Below are 26,158 nucleotides of genomic sequence, written 5' to 3'. Positions count from 1 at the left end.
AAGAAAGTTGAAAGATGACGTGAAGCATAGGAATGGAAGTTCCATATGCCACACGCCAATGTGCTATATAAATAATAATCTTTGGGGGTACTAGCTTATGCGCTAAATGCCCGCTGACATTCACGGTTCTGGCACATCTGGTTCTCGCAGGTCTCTCTCAGACCATTTATCAAGGATTTTAGAGACATCCTTGAACGTGACCGGTTTGGTCAGGAATAGGTCCATGCCTGAACTCAGAGCTTCAAATTCATCGTTTGAGCCGCTGAGTCCTGTCAATGCAATGATGACTGACGGATTGGAGTTGTCGCGGTGTTTTTCGAGAGCTCTGATGGATCGTGTGGCGTCGAAGCCGTCCATAACGGGCATTGAGATATCTGTTTTGCTGGTTAGTATATAAGTTTGACAATATTGAAGGAAATTTGTGTATAACGTACCCATGAAGATAATATCATAGCCCGGTTGCATTCGTTCCACTGCATCCACCGCTAGCTGTCCATTCTCGGCCGAGTCGACGGTGTTTATATTTTGCTTTTTGAGGAAAGTGAGCATTAGATTTAAATTTATTTTGTTGTCTTCAACCACCAGGATACGAGGTTTTCGAGGTTCTGCTGCAGGTTCGATATCCTCCGGGTTTTCGGTGTTTTCGGGTATAGAGGAAGGTTGGGGTATTGGAGGGATATGCTCTGTGGTTGAAGTTCGTGTATCATCGACTTGAGAAATTGGTTGCGCTGCAGAACCTTCTTCTGGGGGTGTTGGTGGGAAGTTTCCATCTTTCTTGGGTACGGCTACCAACTCGGCAGCTGGTAATGCACAAGCCTGATCGAAACATTTGTGAATGAATCGTGAAAGCTTGTGTGGACCATACGGACGATTGACAATAGTCATGGCGTTTGTTGACGACCATTCAGGTTGGCCAGTATTGTTGCTGACGAACTTGCGACTCAGTACAAGAATGGCTTGCTTTGACTCTATATCCCAGGTTATGTCTTCTTTCAGTGGGAGTTCACTGGCCAAAATGACATCAATGGGCGCTTTGGATGAAGACGAGACCAATTTGAGACCGTACCAGTCAGTCAAGTAACGAGAGAATGCTCCCCACTGAGGATGAGTAGAAGCATTCTCAGGCTCCACACCCATGATGGCAATGGTTCGACCAGCGTGCGCGTTTCTCAAGAGGCGCACTTCGGTTGATGGAGATTCGGTATCCACTTCTGGCAGAGGTGTTGGTAGGGGACTGGAGATGCCATCCCGATTGGGTTCTCGGCGTGCCAGTGGGAGTGTCACCTTGACGGTTGTTCCTTCATTTTGGCGACTGTCGATGGTAATATTTCCGCCCAGAGATTTGAGAAGACTGCGAACAATCGAGAGACCCAGCCCGGTTCCAACAGCCAGACTGTTTTCCTGGGCAAATGGAATGAAGAGCCTGCCACGTAGGAACTCCGCTGACATTCCTCTGCCAGTGTCAGTGACTGTCAGGGTAATCATATCTTCTTTGGCGCCTTGTTCTTGAGACCAATTCTCGGAGGCTTCCTTCGCCTCTAAATGAAGCGAAACTCGGCCTGAATCGGTATATTTGACTGCATTGCTAAAGACATTCATAATGATGCGACGGAGAGCACCCGGGGGTGTGTAATAGACCCAATCATTGTGAGCAATGTGCATATCTACATCCACGTGCAGCTGAGGGATATCGAGGTTCTTTGGGGTGTTCGGGTTGAATAGAGGCGTGCCAGCTGATGCAGAAGAGGATGCTGGTCGTTGACCATATGAATGACCTAAACAAACACCCTCAACTACTTCCTCGGCGAGAAGGGAGAGATCGGTAGGCATGTAGGCATCTAATTGTGAAGCAGAGCGTTGCATACTCTTCAGGTCCACAGTAGACGCCCTGTTTCTTTTCAGGTGGTGAAGATCCTTTTCCAAAGATACGAGCTTGGTATAATCCAAAACCTGGTTCATCGTATCAAGCAGAGTTCGACCACATGCGTTGATAGTTCCCAGAAGAGAGCCTTGGAAGTCATCGAGCTTCGTGCCTTGTAGCAATTCCGCGGCTGCGAGAATTCCATGGAGAGGACTTCGTAATTCATGCGACACACTTCCAAGGAAGTCTGCCTTCTGTCGGTCCGACATTTGAGACTGGATCCGGTTGCATTCAGCCATGATTGAAGATCCAAATCCAAGTAACGAGCTCAATTCCACCTGTGGATCGAAAACGACATTCTCAACATTGTTCCAGCAGAAGCAGCCACCAAACCATTGAGAGTTGATAGCGTCCCACAAAGGAACGAACATCACTTGAGTGGCTCCTGGGAAATACTGATTGAGCATCTTATTCTCAATCGTTTTCCACTTCTTCGCACGTTTCGCCTTTGTAGTCCGAGTTCGTTCGCGGGCACGGCTTTCGCGAGAGGTATCGGCGGATTCGTCACTATCAGAGCTAGAGAAGAGGCCATCCCGGTGGAATGACCAAAGCTTCCCCTGTCCATAACGACAGAGCAAACCGTGAAGAAAACCATCGTCTATCCCAGACACTGGGAATTGAGCAATAGAACCTGTTTCTGGTCCTAGAGGGGAGTCGCCAGCAGAGATCCCCAGAACAGTGGCGGATTTGTTGTTTTCCAGTGAGCCTGAAACTTCACTTCTGGTGTCGAAATCAATCATCATGTCATTTCCACCTTCGACAAAGACCACACCACCTTCGCCTTCCAGTTCCAGACTTTCTCGAATCAGATTTGCTGCTCGCTGGAAAGTCCAGGCGTTTCCTTGGAATTCGTCATCTTCGTTTGGCACATTCATATTACCGGATCTCAAATCAGAGAAACGCGAAGCTACACTAGAGCCTCTAGATTGATCTGCATTGATGTCTGACAAAGGACTGATGGAACGAGCATCGCTGCCCTGAGAAAGAGATCTTCCGGGAGAAACTTGGTTATTAGAAGCGGGCAAATGGCTTCTTGATCTTGATTTCGAAATTGCACGGGAGGTTCGTTGCGGGCTGGAGTTATGCGAAATTGGATCTTCGGACGAATCTGCGAATTTCGACCTGCCTTCGACGAAGCAGCTCAGACCTCGAGATAGTCGGCTTGCACGCCGACCTTCTGAGGCTTGTCGGCTCACCCTAAGGAAGTCCATGGTGAGCATTGCCATGGTGCTCATGGTTTCTTTTTCGGACTGGCTGAACTCGAAATGAGGTTTCGTATCGAGGACAAAGAAACAGCCAACATTGATATTGCTTTCTGTGGTGAGAGGCGTGCCTGCGTAGAATCGGAAGTTTGGCTTCCTTTGAACGAAGGGAAGATTTTGATAGCGTTCATCTTCCCTCATATCGTTGGAAACCACAAAGTTATCGCCTTCTTCTCGTTTAGATTGAGGAAGGGCAATGGTATCCTATTGGTATCAAACAGTACTATAGTCAGTTTGATTGAACGGAGTCCATAGGAGAAACGATACCTACCTGACATGGTGTCCACGAACTGACATCGAGCGTGGTACTGCCGGTATAGACCCCATCGCCGAGGAGATCATATTTGTTGTTGTCTTTAGTATCTTGAGCAGCTTGTGCGATAATGAACTGGGAATTGCGATCTGACACACTATTTGTAGCGACAAATTGGTGAGCATGCTGGAGCTACTAGGGACCCTATTTTTTTTTTTTTTGGCTTACCTTATAAACACGCGATCCACGTTAAGCCGCAACGCAGCTAATTGCGCAAATAAATGTAGTGTCTCGTTTGAGTTACCCAGGACCAAAGAGTTGGGCATTGGGGCTAAAGGTGGCGCCCATGATGCCTGTGAACCAGATCTTGAGCTGGATAGAGATTGGGAGATAGATGCCGGGCGACTTGAGGTAGCAGAACCCTGCCGAGCTGGCGGGTCCAGCAGAAGCGGCTCATCACTGGCAAACGACTGATTCTCATCTATTGGAGCCAATCGCTCTGGTCGAAAATAACGATATACCTCGCGGGCCCGACGACCAGCGTTGTGATCGTCGTCTTTGGGCAAGGGCTCCATGGTGTTGGTCTAGTGTCTTGCGAGGAAAGAAAATGAGGGCATTCAAATGTCGTGGAAGTCCATGTATTAGACCTTATCAGAAGAGATAAAGTGGGGGAGTAATTAGGGCAAGTATGTGATAGTGTAGGAAAGCATTAGTATAAAAGAAAGGTTCAGAAAATTCGAGGGCAGAAATTCCACTTCACGGAGTATGGAACGGCCGATGCCCTAGCCTAAATAACATCATAAACCTTGGGCTTGGCAGATTGAACAGCCACAGCATGACAAAGTATCAAATGTGGCAGTGGCGACAAAGTATTCCGCAAATAAGCTGAATCGTGTAGCGGCCTGGGGTTATGATGAAACCAGGGCACGTAAGATCGGGCCGTGCATAGGTACCTACCATGCCTTGGGAATGTCACAGAACAGCTTGGTGGAGATTGAAGCTGTATACTTCACGTCGTTGGTCCGTGTTGCCCGAATATTCAGGCCATTCGGGCTGTCGGACCGTCATCCCGCCAATCAGAGGCCAACTCTGTCGATCTTTAAAGAACAACCAGTAAGGATTCCCTCAGGAAACATGACCCTGACCCAACCATTGCGGCTTTATTCCCCCGTCCGTTGGTTAGCCGTGTATGGTCCGGTCGATCGATAAATCTCTAGAAAATGTCAGATCTGAGCGCGTGGAGTTCCGCTAGTAAACGTGTCCGTAAATCTTCACTATGAAGATTCTGGTAGAGCAGCCCATGCATCGATGAATATGATAGCACCCCTGGCGTTTTCTGTCTACTGTGCCTTTGCCGTCATACTACATAACGACCCAAAGTGTCGGGAATCATGGCGTTCGTTGAGTGGGAAGTGGAAAAGTCCACTGCGGTAGACAATACTGCTCGAAGATTCTAGAACGATCGGGTAGACCCTAGTCATTATCTGCACTGGGCGTACATAGTACAGTGCCGACTGAGCCAAGAACAATTGAGCATATTTTTTATACAGAAATAGGCTATGTTTCTTGCATTGCCCGGCTCCAACCGAAGTATGACTGAGGCTTATCTCGCACCACTACCGTATAAACCAGCCACAGAGAGAGGCAAAACTTGCACATGGCCCTTCCACAGATGAGATTAGTACAACATCACTACGTGGCGTACTCTGTTTAAACTACGGTTCAATATGCGAGAGTTCCGTTGATCAGAATCACCAGGACGCCAGATCCAATGAGGTAGGTATATCTATTTTGGTCATTTCCCATAATTATCATGACATGTCATGTCAAAAGACGCTTGAAAGAGCAGGAATGCAGCTGTACACAGCCCACGATATCAAACCAGCGAGCCCATGTTGGAATAAGGATGCCCCATGCACGCGTCCGGTATACCGGGGACCGGTGGCGGGGGCCCGTAGGGATCAACAAAGGCCGTTCGAATCGCACCTACGCCTTCCTTCAGATAAAGTACGAGGCGATATGCCGAGTTGCCGTTTAGGTAGTATCGGTGCAGCTGCTTGCTGCGCAGGAAGCCCAGTCGCTCGTATAGCTTCATGGCGGCGGTGTTGGTGATTTCAGTTTCGAGGACAATCTATTCGCGAGAGCTTGGTTAGCTCCCGATCATCAACGCCCAGCTAGTGCCCACCTCCGGTGTTGTACGTACCTCGTCTGCATCCCGCTCAATCATCGCATCGATGGCCATGCGTACCAGCTTGGTGGCAATTCCCCGACCCCGGTACTCCTCGCGCACGGCCAGCATGGCGATATACCCTCTCATCGGACCGTCACGATGTGGTTCCAGCTTTGATACCACGACCCCGACCATCTCGTTCTTATCGTCCATCGCGAGGAAGCACAGGTCGCCCCATTGGTAGAGGAAGTAGCGGTAGACGTAAATGCTGTACGGTTCGGAGAGATCCTTGGAGATCAACTGACGCATAGCGGGGACCAGTTCATTTTCGCGAGAGTTATCGTACCGCACGTAGCGGAGCTCGGAGGGCGCATTCATCACGGAGGTGGTGAGAAATGGAGGTGGTCGGAGGTTGGGACACAAAGTTACGCAACTGCCATGTGATGCCGATCCGTCCGTTAACGTGCACTTTCATGTGCTTGACTTTTTCGTTCCTTCTCTTCTGTTGATTTTTAAATTTCTCTCTTCAGGTCCCAGACAATTGCTCTGGGCCTTTATTCCCTCTTCACTCTCCTCCCTCGCGGTTGGTCGCTATGCTCCGCCGCCGCACGGGCAAGGACAAGGTCCCGCCCAACTCCATCAGCTCCGGCTCCAAGTCTGAGGAGGCTCGGCTTCGCGAGGAATTTGGTGATGCAAAGGTTAAGCAGCTTGTTCTCAAGCCCCGGAGCAAACGTCGCAATGGGTTCATCTTCGTACTGGGCGGACTGTTCGGCATCTTTATCGCCCTGTTCTTTGCGAACCAGTCGGAGGTTATTAGTCTGGACTCGCTCATGGACCTGAACCTTGAATCTTTAATGGACGCCATTCCTCAAGGCATTGTAAGCGACGTGAAGCAATTCTCGGTACGTGACCCCGAGAGAGTAGCTAGCTCTCTTATCTCTACACCCTACCTTCATGTGACTGATGACCTCGGGGCTATAGCAGCATGAACGCGATACTGTCAGCTATGACTCCTTCTCTGTGGGTCTACACCTTCAATCCCAAGGCGTTCAAGCCAAGCATCCCGTTGTCATGATACCCGGCGTGATCTCGACTGGTTTAGAGAGCTGGGGCACGGGCGAGAACTCGCGCCAATACTTCCGTCGACGATTATGGGGCAGCTGGAGCATGATGAGAGCGCTGGTCATGGATAAAGCAGAGTGGAAGAACCACGTCATGCTTGACCGGGACACTGGCCTTGACCCGCCTGGCATCAAGCTGCGTGCGGCGCAGGGATTCGATGCGACGGATTTCTTTATCACTGGATACTGGATTTGGAACAAGATTTTGGAGAACCTGGCCACTATTGGTTATGATCCTACAAATGCCTTTACGGCTGCCTACGACTGGCGGCTGTCATATCTGAACCTTGAAGTTCGCGATAAGTATTTTACTCGGCTCAAGTCTTATATTGAGACAGCGGTGCAAGTGCAAGATGAGAAAATCACACTGGCGTCGCACAGCATGGGGTCGCAGGTGGTGCTGTACTTCTTCAAGTGGGTGGAGAGCGAGGAACACGGCAAGGGCGGCAAAGACTGGGTCAACAAGCACATTGACTCGTGGGTCAATATTAGCGGCTGCATGCTGGGCGCCGTCAAGGGTTTGACAGCCGTGCTATCCGGCGAGATGCGGGATACCGCACAGCTCAACGCCTTCGCGGTGTACGGATTAGAGAAGTTCCTATCCAAGGAGGAGCGCGCAGAGATCTTCCGCGCCATGCCGGGAATCTCCAGCATGCTCCCCAAGGGCGGCGAAGCCGTCTGGGGAAATGCTACCTGGGCGCCGGACGACCAGCCTGGCCAGCCTTTGTCTTTTGGCAACCTGCTCAACTTCCACGAGACCAACTCGTCCTGGACGAGACGGAATCTCACCACCACAGAGAGCCTGCAGTACCTCTTGGACCAAAGTGAGGATTGGTATCGCAATCAGGTACTGGGCAGCTACTCGCACGGTGTAGCCCACACAAAGCGCGAAGTGGAAGCCAACGAGAAAGATCCTCGCACATGGCTAAATCCTCTCGAGTCACGTCTACCATATGCCCCCGATATGAAGATCTATTGTTTCTACGGCGTGGGGAAACCCACAGAGCGCAGCTACTTCTACCAAGAAGAGACTGACCCTCTTGTTAACCTCAACGTCAGCATGGACACCACCATCACCAACAGCGAGGGTGTCGATCGCGGTGTGCTTATGGGCGAGGGTGATGGAACCGTCAACCTGCTAAGCACGGGTTATATGTGCGCCAAGGGCTGGCGCATGAAGCGGTACAACCCAGCTGGTACCAAGATCAAGGTCTTTGAGATGCCACACGAGCCAGATCGTTTCTCGCCTCGTGGTGGACCTAACACCGGTATGTTCTTCTCATCATGTTCCAGTCTCGGACACAGAATAAACAATTAACTTGACAAAGGTGACCACGTCGATATCCTCGGCCGCGCATCTCTAAACGACCTCCTCCTCCGCGTTGCCGGTGGCAAAGGCGACCAAATCGAAGAGACCTTCGTCTCGAATATCCGCGAATATGCAGATCGTGTACAGATCTTTGACGACTAATATCTCTCCCCTTTTAAACGATTATGGAAATTTCATGTCCGGCCAATGTTGATTTATTGTTTTCCTTTCTTCCCCCTTCTGGCTCACTTTGATACACACAACTGTTTTGAGACACCCCCGAGAATATTCTGCAATAGACGGGTGTCTTGTTTATGGCACTTTTGTATACTCCCTTCCCCCACGATTGGCTTACAACGAGAAAAGCCGGTGTATGAGCAGTATCTCTTCTCAATACTAGAGGTAGAGATGTCGGATATCCAAGCTAGCAAGAGTAGCAGCCATCCAGATCAAAAAGAGCCTCTAGGCTCTAGTTCATACCTTTACCACTTCTACAAAGATAGTGTTCATTGCTTGTGATATGCTTTCTTCTGTAACAGGCCAGCTTGATGGTGACCTGCTCATTCAGTTATATTGAATGTTAACTTGTATAGTATAAACAACCCTACAGAAACTAAAGCCCTTCTGATAATAGTATTGTACAACGTGAACTGCACTGTATAAAAACATACCCATCCGAACCCATGCATAAGGAGATAAAAAAGGGGAAGGTGGGGGGGGGGCCAAGGCACGGGGCATCGGATTCCAAGGACTTCCCATCTTCCGGGGTCCGGTATGCATTCTCACTACATATAATAGTGCCGACTTGGCCCTGTAAGGGTTGGGGCAGATGTAAGGATCAGTATCACATCACAGGGCGGCGTACAGAGAATACTCTGTGTTGTCAGCTAGTGTCATTGTAGCATGCTTTCTTCTCCCGCGCTGATCGACGATGCTCAACACGCGGACAGGCGGGGTTTGTGAATCATTTGTTTATCACGTTCAGTTCTTGGACTTTCTGTCTGGTTTGCTGTAGGATCATGCAGGATGAACCGTGGTATGATGTTATGTATGATGTTATCCGGAATGCAGGGCGTTCGGGTTCCACACTTGTTGGGATGTAAACCTGATTGATACATGGATAGGGGATGGGATCGTGTTCGTATAGTTCACCATTCAATAACTCTGTTGCTGTCCGCCAATCAAACGTGTTTGCCCGAGGAAACTGAGTTAGCTATTACCGAGTGAAGAAACATGTGACTGGAGATGTATTAAACATGTATCGATTATTACAAGAAAAGATGTGGAAGATGTGAATAATGTACAATAATTCATTAGCTCGTACGCTAGGGATTAAAGATAATGCTAAGAATATCCAACATCTCATCGTCCAAGGTGACGATAAGAAGCATGCACACGACCACTCTCAGCTTTCCATTCGAACAAAGTCCAGTCGAAGTGAAGCGGAAGGGTGTCGCAGAAGTGCACGCATTAGGAAGTCGGATCAGCTTCATCCGTGATAGCCGAAGCGAAGAGAATCGGCAAGCCTCGAGGGTCAAGAAGGGAAAGGCCTCCGTCAAAAAACCGTTTCCGTTCCAGCCCAGCTGCCATGGCCACCATCGGCCCCCCATCTCCCCCTCATACCTCCTCTGATCTTTCCCGTCAAACTCTCACGAGTCCACAAGAAGATCCAGCACAATAACAACGCCGATTAACCACCTGCCAGTGGCGAAGACAAAAAAACGAAGGGCAGACCGAGGGCACGATCACGATCGCTTTGCAAACCCCTCCTCTCTTCTTTGTGCCGATGCAAATGTCGTAAAACAGCCAATGTCCAATCCATCTAAACGCACAGCGAGTGCAGTGCAAGCAAAAGGCGCCGAAACCTTTATCTCTCCAAAAACAGGTCCAAAGTTCCCAGGCGCCAAATATGAGCGATCGACACGAATGATAATAATAGTTTTTGTGCAATCTGGACGAGCCTGAAGCGAAGAAGAGAAAGGCGGCTCGTCCAGTTCATAAAGTCATAACGAAAGACATGGGTCAGAAGCGAAATGGGATCGCCTACAGGCATCCCGGTGTGTACAAGCGAAGGTTGTCGACGGTGGTGGTGCGGGAATTGGGGATCGCAGGCAGGTGAACAAGGCCCGATCCCTTCCACTACCGGTATTAATATTATAGACGGAGTTGCCATCCCGAACGTGGGATGGCGAGGCATGTACAGCCAGAAGGTAAGAATTACCTTCGGCTCATAGCGGAAGACCGCGCGAACCGGAGGTTTCGAACAGATTAAAAACCTTACGGTGTCGAAATGGCTCGATGCAGAAAATGTTCCCAAAAATTGTCGTCAAACAAAACGCCGATTCAATAAAAGTGATAGATGCATTCGATGGACAGTGGTATGTGCAAGCAAGCTGAATAGCTTATCGTGCTGCCTCGATGTCGTGATTCGAGGTCAGGGTCTCGCTTTCCCATGTGTAGTGGTCGTCGACGGGGCTCAAAGAGCCGGAAGAGACTGAGGAAGAAGATCCAACAGTCCACTCATCGCTGTCCAAGTTAAAGTCGCCGTCCAGGCTGGCGAGGTCGTAACCGAATTCACGGGAGTTGTCGCCGATCTCGACATAGTCGTAGTCCCAGCGGAACATCTTGTCGGATTGGACCCGGGGCATGAACCGGGTCTTGGTGAAGTAGAAGGCGACCGTGGCCAGCAGACCTCCGCAGACGAGATCGACTGCATAGTGGTGAGATAGGTACATGGTAGCCCACCACATCCACAAGGTGTAAGTAACCCAGAGGGGCTTCAAGCGGGGGAAAACGTGGCTCATGAACAGAGCAGCCAAAGTCGAGTCCGCGGCGTGAAGCGAAGGGAATGCACCAAACACAACAGGAGACTGCTTGAAGCCTGAAGTGTACAGATCAATGCCGAGAAGCTTGTCAATGCGAGCAAGTCCAGCGGGGTTGCCCTGCATGGAGTAGTCGGCGGGCGCAAGGCCGTAGAGGTTCTCATACCACGGTGGTGAACAGGGGAAAACCAGCTGGATGGTCACAGCTAGCATGCTGATGTAGCCAAGAGTCCGGGCGTACAGAGGGGTAGTTCCGGGAGGACCGAAGAAGAAGAGGAGCAAGGAGACGACAAAGGGAGCTCCATAATGGCAGAGTCCATAGGGAATCCATGCCAGAACATCCAGCACCACGTTCTGGTGAGCAGATAAAATGTTGCTGATGTTGGCGCCATACAGAATGTTCTCCATGGCGGGAAGAACCCGAACCCAGATGGCAGGACGCCAATCGCTTGGGACGAACCTAAAAAGCGCTGTTAGCGACAATTCCGTTCATCCACCTGCTACATCATGTTCACGTTCCCGCCACATTTGAACACGCCACCAACACCATGACGCAGCGCATACGCTGAAACACACATCAGGGTAAAACTTACTGGCAACCATAGAAGAAAATCAACCACCCAGCGATGGGAAGAAAGGGCAAGAAGAATTGCCGGGTGATGGGCATGAGCAAAGAGCACAGCAGGCAGGTAGCGATGGCCGTCTTTCCGAGCGGGCCAGGAGATTGTATTATTGTCAAAGAGAAGATGCCCACAATTAAAAGCAGCAGGTACTGGAAATCATACATCGTCCACCGATGCGCCTGTAATGATCTCAGGGTGTCGACAGGGGAGAAGGAGGTCTGCAGTGTTGATATGGACGAAGTAGGCGAGAGACGACTCCGTAGCTTGGAACGGAGCTTGCGGCGCATGCGATGCGGCACCAAGAGCTGGAATGACCGCCATGGTACTTGGATCTGAAGCTTTCCGAACTGATTCTGGGTGCGATCTTTCCATGAAGGAAAGGAGGCGCTCATCGTGGCAACGCTCCTCCAAAAGGATCCGGATCACTCGAATTGGTAGATAGGGATGTTGGACGTTCGAGGAATGCCGGACAGACGGAAAGGCAGTCGACAGGGAAAGGGGGGTTGATCAAGGTTGGCCGGACGAAAGCTCATTCAGGTGCCGATAAGAAGGCGTCGGGGCCGAGGGACGAGGAATTCAGGAGGTCACGTTGGCAAGGGCTCCGGGATGCAAGGTAACAGCAAGGGCGGAAACCCAGGATGAAGAGAACTCGAGAAGACCACAGCCCTGGGAATTAAGAATTAAAGAGGATGAGAGAAGAGAAGGGGAGAAGAAGAAGACCGGGATAGAGAGGGTGACTCGTATTGGTATTACCATCCAATTTTTGGGTAATGAATTTTCAGCTTATGTCAGCGGGAGTCAATGGCGTCACTAGCTGTTTTTGTACTGTAGTATACATACAGTGCTAGGTAATTTGCGGCAATGTTACCTATCTACATAAGCAATTACTAACTGCCCAGGTGTATACAGACTACCCAGGTAGGTAATGCTCTAGGGACAGTGGTGAAGACCGGAGCCCTCGGCAGTATTCAATACAGGACATCCGGCCAGGCTCAAAATTTGATGTTGGGCGGATGCGGCGGAACACACGGAGCCTGATCGGACAATGCATGAAAAATCACAAGTCTCAGCATATCTCGGAGTTTTGCCAAGTTCAAGACCGACCATCCGACATTGCCGATAAAGTAGTCAATATTAAGTAGGCGTAAAGTGACTTGTTAACTGACATGTAAGCTTACATCTACTAGGACATCCCAATACTCTAGACAACGCTAATCCTAACTATTGAACTATTGAACTATTGCCAATATGCATCAACTCAAACCACAGTAAAAGTAACTAAAGATGCAAATTTTCCATAGATCCGCCGATTGGCCCCTGCACAATTGTCCCACCGTTCAATCCCGAACACCAATCACGTGCTCCAGATCTCCAGGCCCAATTTCGCTTAATCCACTATTGGTAACTCGTTCGTATTTGAAAACCGGCGTGTCGGCCTTCACTTCGGCCGTCGTCCTAGTGATCTTTCTTTCTTACTTTTTACTACATGCACACGGATATCAGGAAGTGGAAGTCCGCATCAATTCTGACATCGTGATCCACACCCGGAGATTCGGCTCATATGATTCTGGCACCAGGTACCGAGCCCCATAACTTACATGCCTGTTATGTTGCTGTTATATTAAATCAACGTCTATGACGACGCTTGCTCTGTGCATTGTTGTTTGCCAGTGTATTGAATTACTGTAAAAATAACCTGTTTTACAAATACGAATACGCATACACGGCGCGTAGAGATGAGGATGTGCATCTTTGTCTCAGGGGATATAACCGGCCTCCCTAATTACTGACCACAAATTACAATTATATGGCTGAGCACAGCGTCTGCCTAATCTACCCGTGTCCCTGAATCTAAAATATTCAACCTGTGATTGAATGTCCTTGGTACAGCGCCGTTTCAGAATCCAGCAGCGCGCGACCGTGACCAATCACAATTTCCCAGCTTCCCGTTCTCAACGCCAACGGTTGAGATTGGAGGTGGAGGCACATGGGGTTTTTGGTCAGCTGTAAGCTGTACAGTATGGAGGCTGATGCTTACGGCCCCCATTTACTGACAGCCTGGCAGTAGGAGAGTGCCAGCACAGTCTCGTATTCGTGTCCAAGCCAGGAGTAGACTCCCTCTTAACTTGATGGCTGCCTGGGGAGTGGATTCGGGTTTGGCTTGCCTCATTCACCTTACTATACAGTACAATGAAATTAGATTGGAGGTGGTGATGTAAGGCTGGAGAATGCCTTGGAGCTGTTTGTTGCTGCGCCACATGCACGGTGCATCATATGAGGTCAATGATTTCAGATCGGGGGCTTCCAAGGCTGAGAGAACGGAGAGAACGCGGCTTATTGCCTGATCGGGATTCGGGTGCATATCCGTGAGCTTTGGGAATGTAGGGCGGTCTTCGATTGTACGCCTTGCATTGACAATGTTGTAATAGCATGACTGTGAACTGTGATTCTGCTCTATTACTTGTGTATTTTGGTGAAGTGTCAGCTTGACCGTTAGAACCCCCGTGCATGTTGTGAGTGTCCAACCAGGTGACTTACATCTACTGTGCTCTCACCGCCATGATAGCGACACTCTGAATGCTTCACTCTTGGCCACTGCATACTTTCATCTATATTTACCAGTGGCTGAGTAGGATACGTAGGATACCAACACTGCATAGATCCCTTGGCGGTGCACAGCCAGGCTTAGCATACAACAACGCATTCTAAAAATCTTTGTAGCCTACTGTAGTTATTTTCATCTTCGATCATCAGTTCCAATCTTCAACATTCACATACCAAATCTAGCAATAAAATACGATCGGCATTTACTGTTTATGCATCGTCGATCCAACATCACGTTACATGTGCATAGCCATCCCAATGCGGTCGATGTCGGTGGGGAATGATGATGACACCGAAGTCCGGTATCTCGGGGTTTGGCATGACTCGTTCATCGGAAGCTGTGGACTCCGACTCCGGATTACTTCCAGGGATGTTAACCTGTTACCCTTGGCGCTTGACTAGGTACTCTGGTACTGCAGAATGGGGCGCGATAAGGTTTGGTATCAAGGCTGAAAATAGATCCGGGGTAGACACTTTGATGACGACATTGTTGGCTTCTATGGGTTCTATGGGGCGTCTAGAGCTTTTCTAGATTCTGTCAGGGCTACCGGTTTTGGTAACTACATACATGAGATCAGGATATTGTTTGGCTTGCTAGGCACGCCTTTGTAGCTACCTACTCCTACGGAATGGACAATTTGTCTTTGCATGATTTTAGATTGTGAGTCATGTTATTCATTAGGTACTACTATTTGGTGACTTAAAGAGTCCAAATCCATAGTAAACCCTGCTCTGTGTTTCTCCCCGTCTCTCCCTTGGGTAATCCATGTGAACTATATTCACATAACACCGGGATTTCGATTTCAAAACATCCGATACCTTGATGGTCATTGTCCGGAATGCTTTTGCCATGGACCTATGTTCCACGGATAAAAAAACAAGAAAGCCAACGCCAGCCGATATATCGTGGTAGATATCGAAAATCTCAAAATGCCGCTCAACGCCAACACCATAAACCAGGAAACAGAACGCCGAAAGGAAATTGTAAAACAAGTGTGAAGAGAATTAGTCGTGCTTTTCACTGTGGTGATCAGCGAGCATCTGGAATCCTTTCACCAATCCCATTGCCGAGCCAGCTGCGATACCGCCTACCAGCACCATTTGCAATCCTCCGATCAAACCCTTTCGCACATTCCGACGACCACGCCAGCCACTAACGAAGCACGTCTTGCCATACCCAAAGATGAACAGGGCCACCACCATAGTAGCAATGGACCAGCGTAGGGCGATAAAGGCATCTTGGGGACCGACGAAGAAGTATGGGAGGAGAGGCACGAATCCACCAATGAAGTACCCGAGGGCAATTGTCAATGCGCAGATGACAGCTCGAGAACCAGAGGGCTCGGGCATGGTGTGGTGGAAGTTCATGAGGAAAGATGGGAGCATGGGGGAAGCAGAGAGGTGGTTCTTGAGTTGAGCGACCAGTTCAGGAGGGAGCTCATAGGGCTCAAAGATATCACTGATGGTATCAGATACAGAGGCGGCATCGGTCATGGTTTGTGTTGTTGTTTCCTTCAGTGTAGCCTTGTATGACTCCCTATCTGTGTATCAGTACTCAGGTTCCAATACAACGACTGGGAATTTGCAGCGATCCCATTGGAAAAATAAAAAAAGCAGGCAATACTCACTCTTCACTCTTGGCACCCAGGTATCCACCTAAGCCCATCGAGATAGCTCCTGCAATGAGCTCTGCCAGTCCACCGAATACCACCACTTTGGTATCACCCAGAGCAGACAAACCAGCCGTAAGGGCAAAGGGCACAGTCATTCCGTCGGACAAACCGATAATAGCATCCGAGACTGTGCGACCGTCGATGGACCAGCCCGGTTTGGCATTTTGGCTGTTGCTTCCAGCCTCGACATCCGATCGAAGGGGAAGGCTCATGTCCTTCTCCTCCGAAGAGGGACTGCGATCGGCAAGAGGGGAGTAGCTCGACATCAGGCCTTTCAACGAGCTGACAGACATAGTTGTAGAAAGTGGGAAGTTGAGAACGTGAGAATCCTTGCAGCACCCCTTGACAGGGAAGGAATGAGAAAGGGAGCAAGGAGGGAACTCTTATTAAGAGAAACCATCGCACAAAGTCACCGACTCATACTTGCGCATGTTGCATCTGCGGAGAAACTGATCAGCTCCTCTGCTGATCACAGCCTATCGAGTGACCCAGGAAGACAACGTGCTTGGCGTGGCTCTCTCCAGCCCTTTGTGGCCAGGCACGTGCAACGCTGATTGGAGGCAAACTGGTTGGGCGGGGCGAGGGGGGGTGGGCTCCCGCTGCTTAACTTGGAATTGCTGCCAATCACAATACTTCATTTCTAATCGAAGTCACTTGGAGACTCCACTGGAGTCACGTGCCAATCGGCAGTTGAACTACGGAGGTTTAGCGATATGAAATCATTCTCTTTCCGTCTTCTATGCATATCCTCTGACTGCTAGCACGTGCTCCTTCTAATATGTTCTTATCACCGGTCTTTTTTCCGACGTGGATCTTTCTGATTTCATGTCGGAGTGGAACTTGCATCCGATTTGTTTTGGGCTAATGTAATGAAAAAAGACACCGGCTTATTCCGCCAGAGACAGTTTTTCTCTGTGAACTTCTCTGCAATGAGTTTTGCTAAATACTTCTCTGATATCGCTATGTTTTTGACCTGCATTCTAAACTGCGGTTGATCTAGAAAGAAACTATTGACTGCTGGGCTACTACTTTGATTGAGGTAATCAGAGCAGCTTTCTATAGTGAAATACTGGTGGAAGCCAGTGGGCCCTAAGGAAAACAGAAGCATGTGCAGCAACACTGGGTTAGAAGTCCCCCTTGCGTAAGTCACCAGATGATCTTAAGATTAAGGATGCAATATAACACCAGCCTGGCAATCCACATGTTTGACATCATCATCACAAATTCCTGATCTCTATTTCATGATACCCTAGCCCACACTGAACGGTTCTATGCACAGCTATTTATACAACCAGAGGTCAAGGAAAGTGCCGAACGTCCTGGCTTCGACATGGCAATGTCAGTTGAGGCGCTCCCGGGTGAAAGACAGCTCTGGATGATGTTCTTGCATAGTGGGGTGTACGGGACGCAATGTCTAGTCTAGACACTTCACATCTGTGGTCGGGATCTACAGTGTGATTAGGTGACTGCATGTACATGGTGGAGCTATGGAAGGCTCTTCCCTGGACTGTCTGCGCGATAAGCTTTCAGGTCCCACCAACTTTGATCACGAATTTAGAGTTAAGGTCACACAAAAAGAGTGACGTTGACATCAAGAGCGATTTGTGGTAAGATGTAAAAGCAACTTCATAGATCAGGACCTGCCATAATTCATGACGCATTGACTGAGATCAAAAAAAGGGAAAATAAATATGAACGGAAAGTGTGAAAATCGAAAATCGAATGTCAAGCCCGAAAACACAAGACACTTTTCGCTAGCTGTCAAATGGTGGCAAAGTCGTCCTTGTATGAAACAGCGGCAGCCATCTCCGTACACTAGTAGACTGATCTTTGTCTAGGACAAGCATATGCAATGGAAACTCGTAGATCGAAAGGCGAAGAAGAGAAAATAATATGTGCAGTAAATCGCCGCGATAGATGATGGGTCTGGAAGATCTATTCCCAGCCAAGTTAGCTCACAAGACCATGAGAACAATGACCAGGTCACACGTACCACTTGCGCTTCTCGGCGCCGTTCTTCTGGTCTGTAGAAGAAGAACCAGTCATATCCCAAAGTCGACTCTTGTATGCGGGGAAGGAGGTGTGGTTCCACATGTTGACCAGGACACTGTACAGTAGATCAAGCGTTAGCCGTTGGGAAGCAAGGAGAGAAAATCAAATACAATAGAGATCTCACGCACCCTTGGGTCCGATCTTTGTAGGCTTCATCCTTGATCTCCTTTACTTGCACCTTCATGCCGTCTTTGGTGAAAGCGATGTTCTTGCGCTCCATCTTCTCGCGCGTGTTCTTGCCTACATCCTGCACGATGCTGTAGACGACAAAGCCGACCGCGGCGAGGACGCCGACGAAGACGAGGAGGAGGATGAGGGGGATGAGATTGCGGGCGCCCATGGTGGGGTGAGTTGTATAGCGAGTGTATCGAGCTGAGGTTTGTCGCGTTTCTTTTAAGGAAAAGAAGTCGAAGATCTGGAGGGTCCTGTGGGGAGGGTGGAAATTGAGGAAGGCAACGGCGGAAAAACACACTATATACTGCCAAGAATAGGTCGTGTGCGCAACTAGTTTCTCTGGGCACTGCTGCCTGGAGTGGATATGTTCCTTGTAAGGCGAGAATGTTCAAAATTTAACGGGGGAAAATAATAAATGCCTGAAACTCAGGGGGTTCATTCCATTCCCGGGATGTTTGATTCGGGGGGAACGTGGCTGAGCCCCGCTGAAGTGGCTGGGTATGCTGAGTCAGGAGGTTAATTTTAGCCTTGAGGCTGGTCAGGAATGTATTTGATATTGTAAGGAGTATATCTGATTGCTTTCATTTATGCAGATACACAAGATACACACACCAAAAGAACATCCCATCATACGTACCTTTAGGCATGGACTGCATTAAAGTGTGGATCTTATATCATTTGCGTCATTATGATAGAATCCCAAACTCAAGGCCAGGCGGTGAATCCTTCATCTGGGGAAGCTCTCTTGATCTCTCACGATACTAGATTACTCCTTGTAGCTCAATTCAATACCTTGATTATCAATCTGACACTATGTGTGACGTCCCCTTCTTCCCGATCTTCCCGATCTGTTTCCAGTGCGGCACCGATCAAAATCCGTGTCACTGCAAGGTCGTTGGTCCAACACTTGGTGAGTCCTTACCTTCTACATTTGTCGAAACATTAAGCATTGAAGTTTGTCTGACTGTGCTTTAGGATTCTGCTCAACTATTGTGGCGGCGGTTAGTATAAGTCACATCTCATAGTCCTTGGGAGAGAGCTTATAGACTCTGGTCTTATCTTCGTTGCGTCATTGCTTATCCATATCTTTCTCCAGGTATTCTGCTGGCCTCTTTCAATCTTCTGCGGCTGTGGCTGCACTAAGGTCGGAAAAGAGTATGTGTTGTTCTATCTTCCCAGTGACCTTCCAAGCTGATCAAAACTAGCATGTTGGGCTATCCTGTCAAACTGAACGGTCAGGTTAGCAATGCTATACCATTCTAATATTGAAAATAGTAGACTGGAAGCATACGTGAGACAGTACAATCTTGCCTTTCTGTTTATTCTATGATTTCAGGAGTTTGGGCTCCGGCGTGGATATATATGCATCTGTCTTAACCTACACTTCCCTACTTGTAACATAAAAATGGTTCAAGCTGTTACACTATAGTTTCTACGCATTCTTCTCTTTACCAGGTTGACCATGTCAGGACCCTCATTGTTGGATTGATAACAGGCAGTGCGGGTACACCACTTGAGATCTTTCAATACTTACCTGGGTGGAATCTACCTGAAGATATTTTACACCCAAATCTGATAGCTGATTCAAGGCTCTTGGTCCAGCTTGGGATTTATTAGTTTCTAGCTTCGGTTAGCTTTGTGGTGGCTCCAAATGCGCCTATCAAGTAGGGAGCCGAGGTGCTTCTATACTTCCCAAATGGGCAGTGGTAATGCGCTGAGTCGCGTTAACATCGTCTCTCGTCGTCAGTTGGTCACAATACTTTTAGAGCTCACGTTCCTCGACACAACCACAATTTCGATTCATCTTCTCTCCCATCTCTTCATCTCTTGTGCCAACATCTCTCTTCTGTTGTTGCTCAACCAAGCCTTCCATCCTGAATCTCATGATCAACCGTCAAGATGGACAGACTCTCTCAATACCAATCTAAAGGCCATGACGATGATACTGTCAAAGTTCTCCGCGCTCTGCTCCAGCACCTCCCAGAGGATGCCAAAAAGAACCTAGTGTGCACCATCGGCAATCCATCCATCACAGACGACCAGCTAAACAAACTGCCAACCTCCCTCGCAGCCGGTCTCCTGTACGCTCTCAAAAACTTACGCTCATGGGTCCTCTTAGAAGAGAAGGGAGACACAAAAAACAGCCGCCTCGGCCGCGACGACGACAAATGCCTGTTTACTGGAAGACAAGACTCCCACGACATCGACGAAAATGAATCCCAGCACTGCTCACTCGAACTAGCCCGCATCTGGACCGTTCCTTCTTCCGGCTGGGTAATGGGAGTAGACCGCGAGTCAACAATATGCACCTACTCCCTGGTCCACGGCAAGCTCTGGTACAGCCTTGACTACTGCTTTCCCTCTCTAGGATCCCACATCGACAACTGCACCATCACCGACCTGACGAATTCCCTCACTTTCGACACTAAGTTGAGCAACCTCTTCAACTCTTTCGGCCTCGGTCTTGAGGCTACTGAGGCCCGGAACACCTACTTCATCCGCCTCTACATACCTTCGTATGAGGTGTTGGCCTTGAAGCCATACTTGCGTGGGGGTATTATTACTTTCAATGACTTCGGCCCATGCACTCCTAGTGCTGCTCTTATCGCGATACATGCCGCTATTCGTCGCATCTTGTCAGTGACCGGGAAGGGGGACAAGTTTGAGATGCTTCGTTGCCGGATGGAGGTCTTTTTGGCTCAACTGGAGGAGCAGGACTGAGGCCGGGCATATGGTCAATACTTAGTTTTGAATTCGCGCTGTTTCGTTGGAGCCGAGTGTGCTGTAATGAAAATGTGGGATCAGATATTCAATGTAAATATTCTTTATTGGGGGATGTTTATGACTCGTACCCCATGATTGAATCTTTGAGACGTCCTTCGCTCTTGTCAACGAATTCAGCTTGTTTTCGTTTTCTGCGTATAAAAGCAGCAGTCAGCGAGATCCAAGACCTCGGGAGCTAGTCCATTATGTTTAGATCCTCGCTCGGCCAAGTATAGTTGTATAACAAAACTGCCCGTATCGCTTAGGAAAAAATATCCCATGAGAAGCGCAGATAATTATAATATTCCTGTGGCGCCCAGTCTCTTGAAAGCGAAAGTAAAAATTAGTATAATTTAGCTGGCTCTATATACTCATGCCGGATCTAATTAGTCTATAGTTTCCCCATCCTGTTCTTCTGCTGCATTAACAAACCAACCGCGGCTGCATATTCATCCGCAACACATATAAATGGTAGAAAGTCCACGCGCTCATATATAACAAAAAGCCTTACGAAGAATTAGGCTGAGCGGGGTCGGGCAAGTATCCAGCAGAGTACTCGTCGGCCTCATCATAGTCCTCAGTGTCCAATCTCTTCAAGAAACCCTGGTCAATTAAATCAAGCACCTTCATCGGAACCATAAGCTGCGCTCCAAATCCGGGCTGCTCAAACCAAGGTGCGATGGGGCCCACCAATGCCACAAATTCCTTGGTCACCTCGTACACATGGTAGTTGTAAGGGAAGCTGCTGTTCTCCGGTGCAAACAAGTTGGATGGGGGCAGTGATCGTTCAATATACGGCGCACCAAGAGGAGCCATGAAGTTTCCGTACTCAGATCCGAATCGATCGAGCTTCTGGCCCACGGGAAGGGTTATGTTGCCTTGAATAGGAAGATCCTCCGTGTTGACAGTAAAGCCACTCTCTCCTGGATAGATCCAGTATGCTTTGGGGTCGGATGCATTTACTGTCCATTTCTCCAAGAACTCGTAAGGGCAGAGATCGCCAAGTCGGGAATAGGTCTGTAGTTCATTGGCGAGAGGGAAGTACTTTGGGAAGTCTTTTGGGCCAAGTCGAGGGTCACCGCAGACAGCAGTGGAGTTTTGGTAGGTGACTCCCTTGCAAGGATCGGGATAGCATCTGTCGGGAAATTCACGCTCCTGCTAAGTATTAGGCTTGAGGCTCATCTGCGATGTTGGAAAGAGAACTAGAGCAGCGTACCCGATTTTGTTGGGGGTTATTCGGTTTAATGAATGAAGATGCATCGGCTAGAGTGGCAGCAAGAATAACACTGATGGTTGAAAGACGCATTTTGAAAAGGAAGATATATAATGATTGTATTTGGGTGATGAAGGACGACACTTGCAAGAGGGGATTGGTCTCCAATTTATTCTCGAGGCTCTTGGGTATATGTTCGGCCATTAAAAGCCATTGCTAGTAGCGAATCTTGGCCATACACCTAGACTGAGCCCTGCGCATACCTTTTGATCGGATTAATTGTTTTCAGAATGCTCTCCTGACTATCGAACCCACTCATTTCCCTTTTGAGGAGAGATTTTCGATGCTATGGGGGTGTATTATGCAGAACTAATTAACAAAAGGCAGATGTACCCACTACGAAGCCACTTGAGCTGAACTCGTGTCAGCCAGCACACGGAATGCATGCAGGTGCATACAGCTTCATTTTTGGGGCAACGAAGAGAATAACCTATGAGTTTCCTTGCAAAGAGAAGAATCTTGTAAATTTCCATTGATTTCCTACTGGAATAAAAGAGTATATTCACGTGTAACCGCTCAAATTCTTCTTGAACAAGCGGGGTCTTGAGAATGTTGTTCTTCGCTGTGGACACCCGGAGATGGTTTCCTCAGCCCTTATGCCCCTATTCCTGAACCAATCGCATCAATAATTTTCTCACTGATCTTGGCGATTTGGTCCCTGACCAGATTTGAATACGAGCCAGAATCCAAAATGACACGCAGCAACTCATAATTGGCGACACCCTTGCATTGCATATGCAGGTGCAGGTAGTGTGCATAGAGGACTCTAGGAAACTGTTCAGGCAATGAGACCTGACTCTCAGCCCTTACTCAACCTCCTCGCTCAGTTGTATGGGATCATTCTCCAGCCCAAACTCTAGCCCAAATAAGCACCTCGGAGAGAGCGAGTGATCATCAATGCAAGTAACCCTGGAGCAAAGAATGTTACACTTATAAACCGGAATATGCTGGATTCTGCGCTTCACTAGTATACATACGCCATCCTGGAATAGGATAGCTCATAAACTAAAGCCAAGTTCGTTACATTGACCGCTGCAATCGTAGACAATTGCTTGAATATCCCCCTCCGTGTTTGCTTACAGTACTATCCCAAATCGAGCCAAAGCTGGAAGCTGAACTACAAATTAATACACGGCCAATAAGCGCCAAGCACATCCAATATTCCTTCGACTTGACTTTCAGGTAGATCAAAATACGACATTTTCCCGCCATTCTTTGTCGGAATTACGCTCTATATCTGAAAACACATCGGCATCCCCGATACAAGTCATAGGAGAGCTTTTTTGTTATAATTCTAGAAACCGAATAAACGTGCTTAATGCGCTGTGTAAAAGTCAAGTTCAGAGCCGCCAAACCCCAAGTCTCACGTTTCTCCCAAAGAAGCCTGAGCCCTATGAAAGGCCCTTCCAGTTCAAAACAACAATAGACATCCTCGGTCGACCCCGAGCCTTACTCTCAGGAGCCCAATCCTCCAAAGTAGACACTTCCTCAAAGTTATTCTTAATCATCACTTTCGCACTACCTGCATTCCCAACAAGATAGCTAGCTTTCAGAATATGCATATTCATGCGAGGAACAGCCCAATCCCGAATGATAGTCCGGACAGCAAGAGTCATAATCCCCTGACCATGAAGTTTGGGGGAAAGATAGTCTATGAAAATTGTTAGCCATGTCACTTGAAAGATAGTCGGTGGTTGGGTTGATTCCATACTTCCCAATCCCCAAACAATACCCTTGTCTCCAGCAGGTATCTCATTATTCCTCGCCTGCGCCTCTTCCCTTTCCGAACTTCCATACGCCAATTCATAGAATGAATACCGAGCGATACTAATAGAGCCGATGTAAACATCTTTAAGCGCTGCGCCAGTCTTGAGGTCATATTCGGTGACTTCACGGATGCATCTAAAAGCGCAGACATCGAAGAATTCTTTAGGGGCCACTTGATCACCGGCATCCTTGCATTTTGTTTGATTTCTTGATCGCTCGTATTCTTGTTGCAGTCTAGATAGAACTGATTCGCTCTCTTTGCACTGCAGTTTGATCCAGTCTTCGCCGTCTTTGGGTAGGAATGGGTAGGGTGGACCTTCTAGCCATGGATAGACGAGTGGATCGTTGAGTATCTTCGTCATTTCTTTTGATGTTTCTTCGATGTCGTGTAGACGGTCCATTGTGATGATTATGTGGGAACAAGGTGCTGGGAGGCGGAGATAGGGCTCTTTCGTGAGGGGGTTGAAGAAGACAGGCATTTTGGCGAGCTGGTACCAGAATGTAGAGAAGATTCAGAAGTGCGAAACTGGTGTTTATGTACGTCTACTCTAATGAAGTGCCGTGTATGGCCGAGTCTCGTTGCTATCTTACTCTGAGTCATGGCCGAGGCTGCCCAGGTACTAACCAATTGAGGCAAAGTGCGATATTACCCTACAAATTATTCCGTCTTATCTCGAGACATATCCTCATGGCTCATAGTCCAAATTTTGACCCCGATGGTTCACCTTAAACGCGCCCGTATAAGAAAAGCTTCCGGGGCCGAACCCAGGTAAAGTAACTCGGAACAGCAGCCAAGGCGTGGCTAGACGCAGCATCGCTCTCACGCTCCCTCAGGGCTTTCATCTCTAGCTCATAGATCTTCCAGGACCGCAATACCCACAGACTCACCGACCCCAGAATGAACATGCATGCCACATACACCTGGGTACTCAAGTACCCGGACGTAGCAACCAGACTAAGAGCGATAGGCTCCGCAACGGTAGTAGGAACAACCAGAGCAAGACAAATCAGAGCAAAAGTCGACGGCAAGCGATTCAGGCCAACAACCTCAGCCATGACGGGCGTAATAGTACCCCAGAACGTGCCACAGACAGTGCCAACCAAAACCGCAAAGACGAGCAACAGAGCATAAGAATGCGCCGGAATCCAGACAGCAAAGCAAAGCAACCCACAGAGAGCAGTCATCATCATCGAGATAGTAATTCGACCAAATGTATCACTGGCATGGCCAACAATCGGTCTGCCAATAACAAGACCCAAGTTCATAATAGCGCCCGCGACAGAGCCCTGCTGCGGATTGAGTCCAATGGAAGAGGCATAGTTAGGCAACGAGTACCAAAGGGCAATATATCCAAACTCAGTAGCAATGCCCCAAAGAATCAAGAGGAAGACCTCGAAGTGGCTAAGCTCGCGGTAATTGACGGTTCGCTGCGGTATAGCGGGGCGAGCTTCTTTCCGTTCTTTCATTAGAAGTGAGGAGACGATATTAGCGCCCAGGGCGCAGAATGCCAGGATTCGATAGGTTGTTTCTACGCCTAGTGTTTCGATGGCCCGTCCGGCTCCTAGGTTGTAGATGAGACCGCCTACGCCGGAGCCAGAGGCGGCTATGCCGATTGCGAGGCTTCGCTTTGTTGAGAACCAGGGCGGTAGGACTGCCATGCTGGTTAAATAGAGGAAGCCCATACCAATGCCGAAGCAGACGCCCTGTGTCAGGAAGAGGTGCCAGATCTTGGTGGAATATGATGCACCGAAGAGGGCGGCGAAGACTAGTGCTGTGCCGAGGAGCTGTGTAAAGGTTGTTCCGATGGTTTTGTAGGTCTTTGTCACTAATGGTCCAATTACCAGGCAAGTTGAAATCGATAGACCGCCGATGAATGCATAGTCCAGATGAGTTGCGCCGGGAAATGTGGATTGAAGGAGATAGTGGTTTAGTATCACGCCCCAGGCACCGTTCACGCCCCAAGTGTGTACTGTTATCATGAATGCGCAAAATGTGCATACCCAGCCATATCCGCCATTTGGTGGTATGTCGTCGAGCGCATCAGTACTGTTGATACGCGATGGGACGATGTTCTCGGTATCTGGGGGCGCGGAGTGCTGTGCATCCTGGTGTGTAACTCGTCGTTGCAGCTCGATACCGTCCATCACGATGTTTCAAAAGTGTCTCAGTAATGAATGCTCAAACATCTGTTCAAGTGTGAAAAGGATGGAGATATCAAGTTCAAGAGGGGTTTCCCGCAGGGTTCCTCCGCGGAAACAATAACCTCTTCGGGCAGGTGGGAACAATGCCAACTCATACTTAGGGCCAAGTATGCAGTACTACAGAGAGCATTATAGCTGAGGTAATTGGAACACTTCATGACACTTTGTT

General features: G+C 48.7%; 11 protein-coding genes across 11 annotated transcripts; 3 read left to right on the top strand and 8 right to left on the bottom strand.

Annotated features, from left to right (window-relative positions):
• Positions 1–120: 120 nt before the first annotated feature.
• On the bottom strand, positions 121–4,011 carry N7508_008865 (GAF domain-containing hybrid sensor histidine kinase/response regulator; the record flags this gene model as incomplete). The annotated part of the gene is made up of 4 exons (XM_058466928.1): positions 121–374; positions 435–3,387; positions 3,455–3,593; positions 3,665–4,011. 4 exons carry the CDS (start codon positions 4,009–4,011, stop codon positions 121–123), a joined length of 3,693 nt encoding a protein of 1,230 aa, XP_058314774.1.
• A 1,301-nt stretch (positions 4,012–5,312) lies between these two features.
• On the bottom strand, positions 5,313–5,984 carry N7508_008864 (peptide alpha-N-acetyltransferase MAK3; the record flags this gene model as incomplete). The annotated part of the gene is made up of 2 exons (XM_058466927.1): positions 5,313–5,567; positions 5,640–5,984. The coding sequence occupies 2 exons, from the start codon at positions 5,982–5,984 to the stop codon at positions 5,313–5,315; spliced, it is 600 nt and encodes a 199-aa protein (XP_058314773.1).
• A 215-nt stretch (positions 5,985–6,199) lies between these two features.
• N7508_008863 (phospholipid:diacylglycerol acyltransferase) lies at positions 6,200–8,198 on the top strand (the record flags this gene model as incomplete). The annotated part of the gene is made up of 3 exons (XM_058466926.1): positions 6,200–6,508; positions 6,588–7,995; positions 8,056–8,198. 3 exons carry the CDS (start codon positions 6,200–6,202, stop codon positions 8,196–8,198), a joined length of 1,860 nt encoding a protein of 619 aa, XP_058314772.1.
• Positions 8,199–10,438: 2,240 nt separating this feature from the next.
• Positions 10,439–11,873, bottom strand: N7508_008862 (phosphatase PAP2 family protein; the record flags this gene model as incomplete). The annotated part of the gene is made up of 2 exons (XM_058466925.1): positions 10,439–11,318; positions 11,452–11,873. The coding sequence occupies 2 exons, from the start codon at positions 11,871–11,873 to the stop codon at positions 10,439–10,441; spliced, it is 1,302 nt and encodes a 433-aa protein (XP_058314771.1).
• A 3,217-nt stretch (positions 11,874–15,090) lies between these two features.
• N7508_008861 (VIT1/CCC1 transporter family protein) lies at positions 15,091–16,051 on the bottom strand (the record flags this gene model as incomplete). Its single annotated transcript, XM_058466924.1, has 2 exons — positions 15,091–15,622; positions 15,714–16,051. 2 exons carry the CDS (start codon positions 16,049–16,051, stop codon positions 15,091–15,093), a joined length of 870 nt encoding a protein of 289 aa, XP_058314770.1.
• Positions 16,052–17,741: 1,690 nt separating this feature from the next.
• On the bottom strand, positions 17,742–18,150 carry N7508_008860 (uncharacterized protein; the record flags this gene model as incomplete). Its single annotated transcript, XM_058466923.1, has 2 exons — positions 17,742–17,865; positions 17,939–18,150. 2 exons carry the CDS (start codon positions 18,148–18,150, stop codon positions 17,742–17,744), a joined length of 336 nt encoding a protein of 111 aa, XP_058314769.1.
• Positions 18,151–18,797: 647 nt separating this feature from the next.
• On the top strand, positions 18,798–19,247 carry N7508_008859 (uncharacterized protein; the record flags this gene model as incomplete). Its single annotated transcript, XM_058466922.1, has 3 exons — positions 18,798–18,938; positions 19,081–19,139; positions 19,190–19,247. 3 exons carry the CDS (start codon positions 18,798–18,800, stop codon positions 19,245–19,247), a joined length of 258 nt encoding a protein of 85 aa, XP_058314768.1.
• A 636-nt stretch (positions 19,248–19,883) lies between these two features.
• N7508_008858 (uncharacterized protein) lies at positions 19,884–20,705 on the top strand (the record flags this gene model as incomplete). The annotated part of the gene is made up of 1 exon (XM_058466921.1): positions 19,884–20,705. One exon carries the CDS (start codon positions 19,884–19,886, stop codon positions 20,703–20,705), a length of 822 nt encoding a protein of 273 aa, XP_058314767.1.
• Positions 20,706–21,254: 549 nt separating this feature from the next.
• N7508_008857 (TNT domain-containing protein) lies at positions 21,255–22,053 on the bottom strand (the record flags this gene model as incomplete). The annotated part of the gene is made up of 2 exons (XM_058466920.1): positions 21,255–21,902; positions 21,964–22,053. The coding sequence occupies 2 exons, from the start codon at positions 22,051–22,053 to the stop codon at positions 21,255–21,257; spliced, it is 738 nt and encodes a 245-aa protein (XP_058314766.1).
• Positions 22,054–23,411: 1,358 nt separating this feature from the next.
• On the bottom strand, positions 23,412–24,266 carry N7508_008856 (GNAT family N-acetyltransferase; the record flags this gene model as incomplete). Its single annotated transcript, XM_058466919.1, has 2 exons — positions 23,412–23,671; positions 23,732–24,266. 2 exons carry the CDS (start codon positions 24,264–24,266, stop codon positions 23,412–23,414), a joined length of 795 nt encoding a protein of 264 aa, XP_058314765.1.
• Positions 24,267–24,513: 247 nt separating this feature from the next.
• On the bottom strand, positions 24,514–25,932 carry N7508_008855 (uncharacterized protein; the record flags this gene model as incomplete). The annotated part of the gene is made up of 1 exon (XM_058466918.1): positions 24,514–25,932. The coding sequence occupies one exon, from the start codon at positions 25,930–25,932 to the stop codon at positions 24,514–24,516; it is 1,419 nt and encodes a 472-aa protein (XP_058314764.1).
• Positions 25,933–26,158: the final 226 nt, after the last annotated feature.

Source organism: Penicillium antarcticum, assembly GCF_028974205.1.
Source record: "Penicillium antarcticum strain IBT 31339 chromosome Unknown utg000009l_segment0_segment0, whole genome shotgun sequence".
In the NCBI taxonomy this organism is placed as follows: domain Eukaryota; kingdom Fungi; phylum Ascomycota; class Eurotiomycetes; order Eurotiales; family Aspergillaceae; genus Penicillium; species Penicillium antarcticum.
This window is presented reverse-complemented; position numbering and strand designations above follow the sequence as displayed.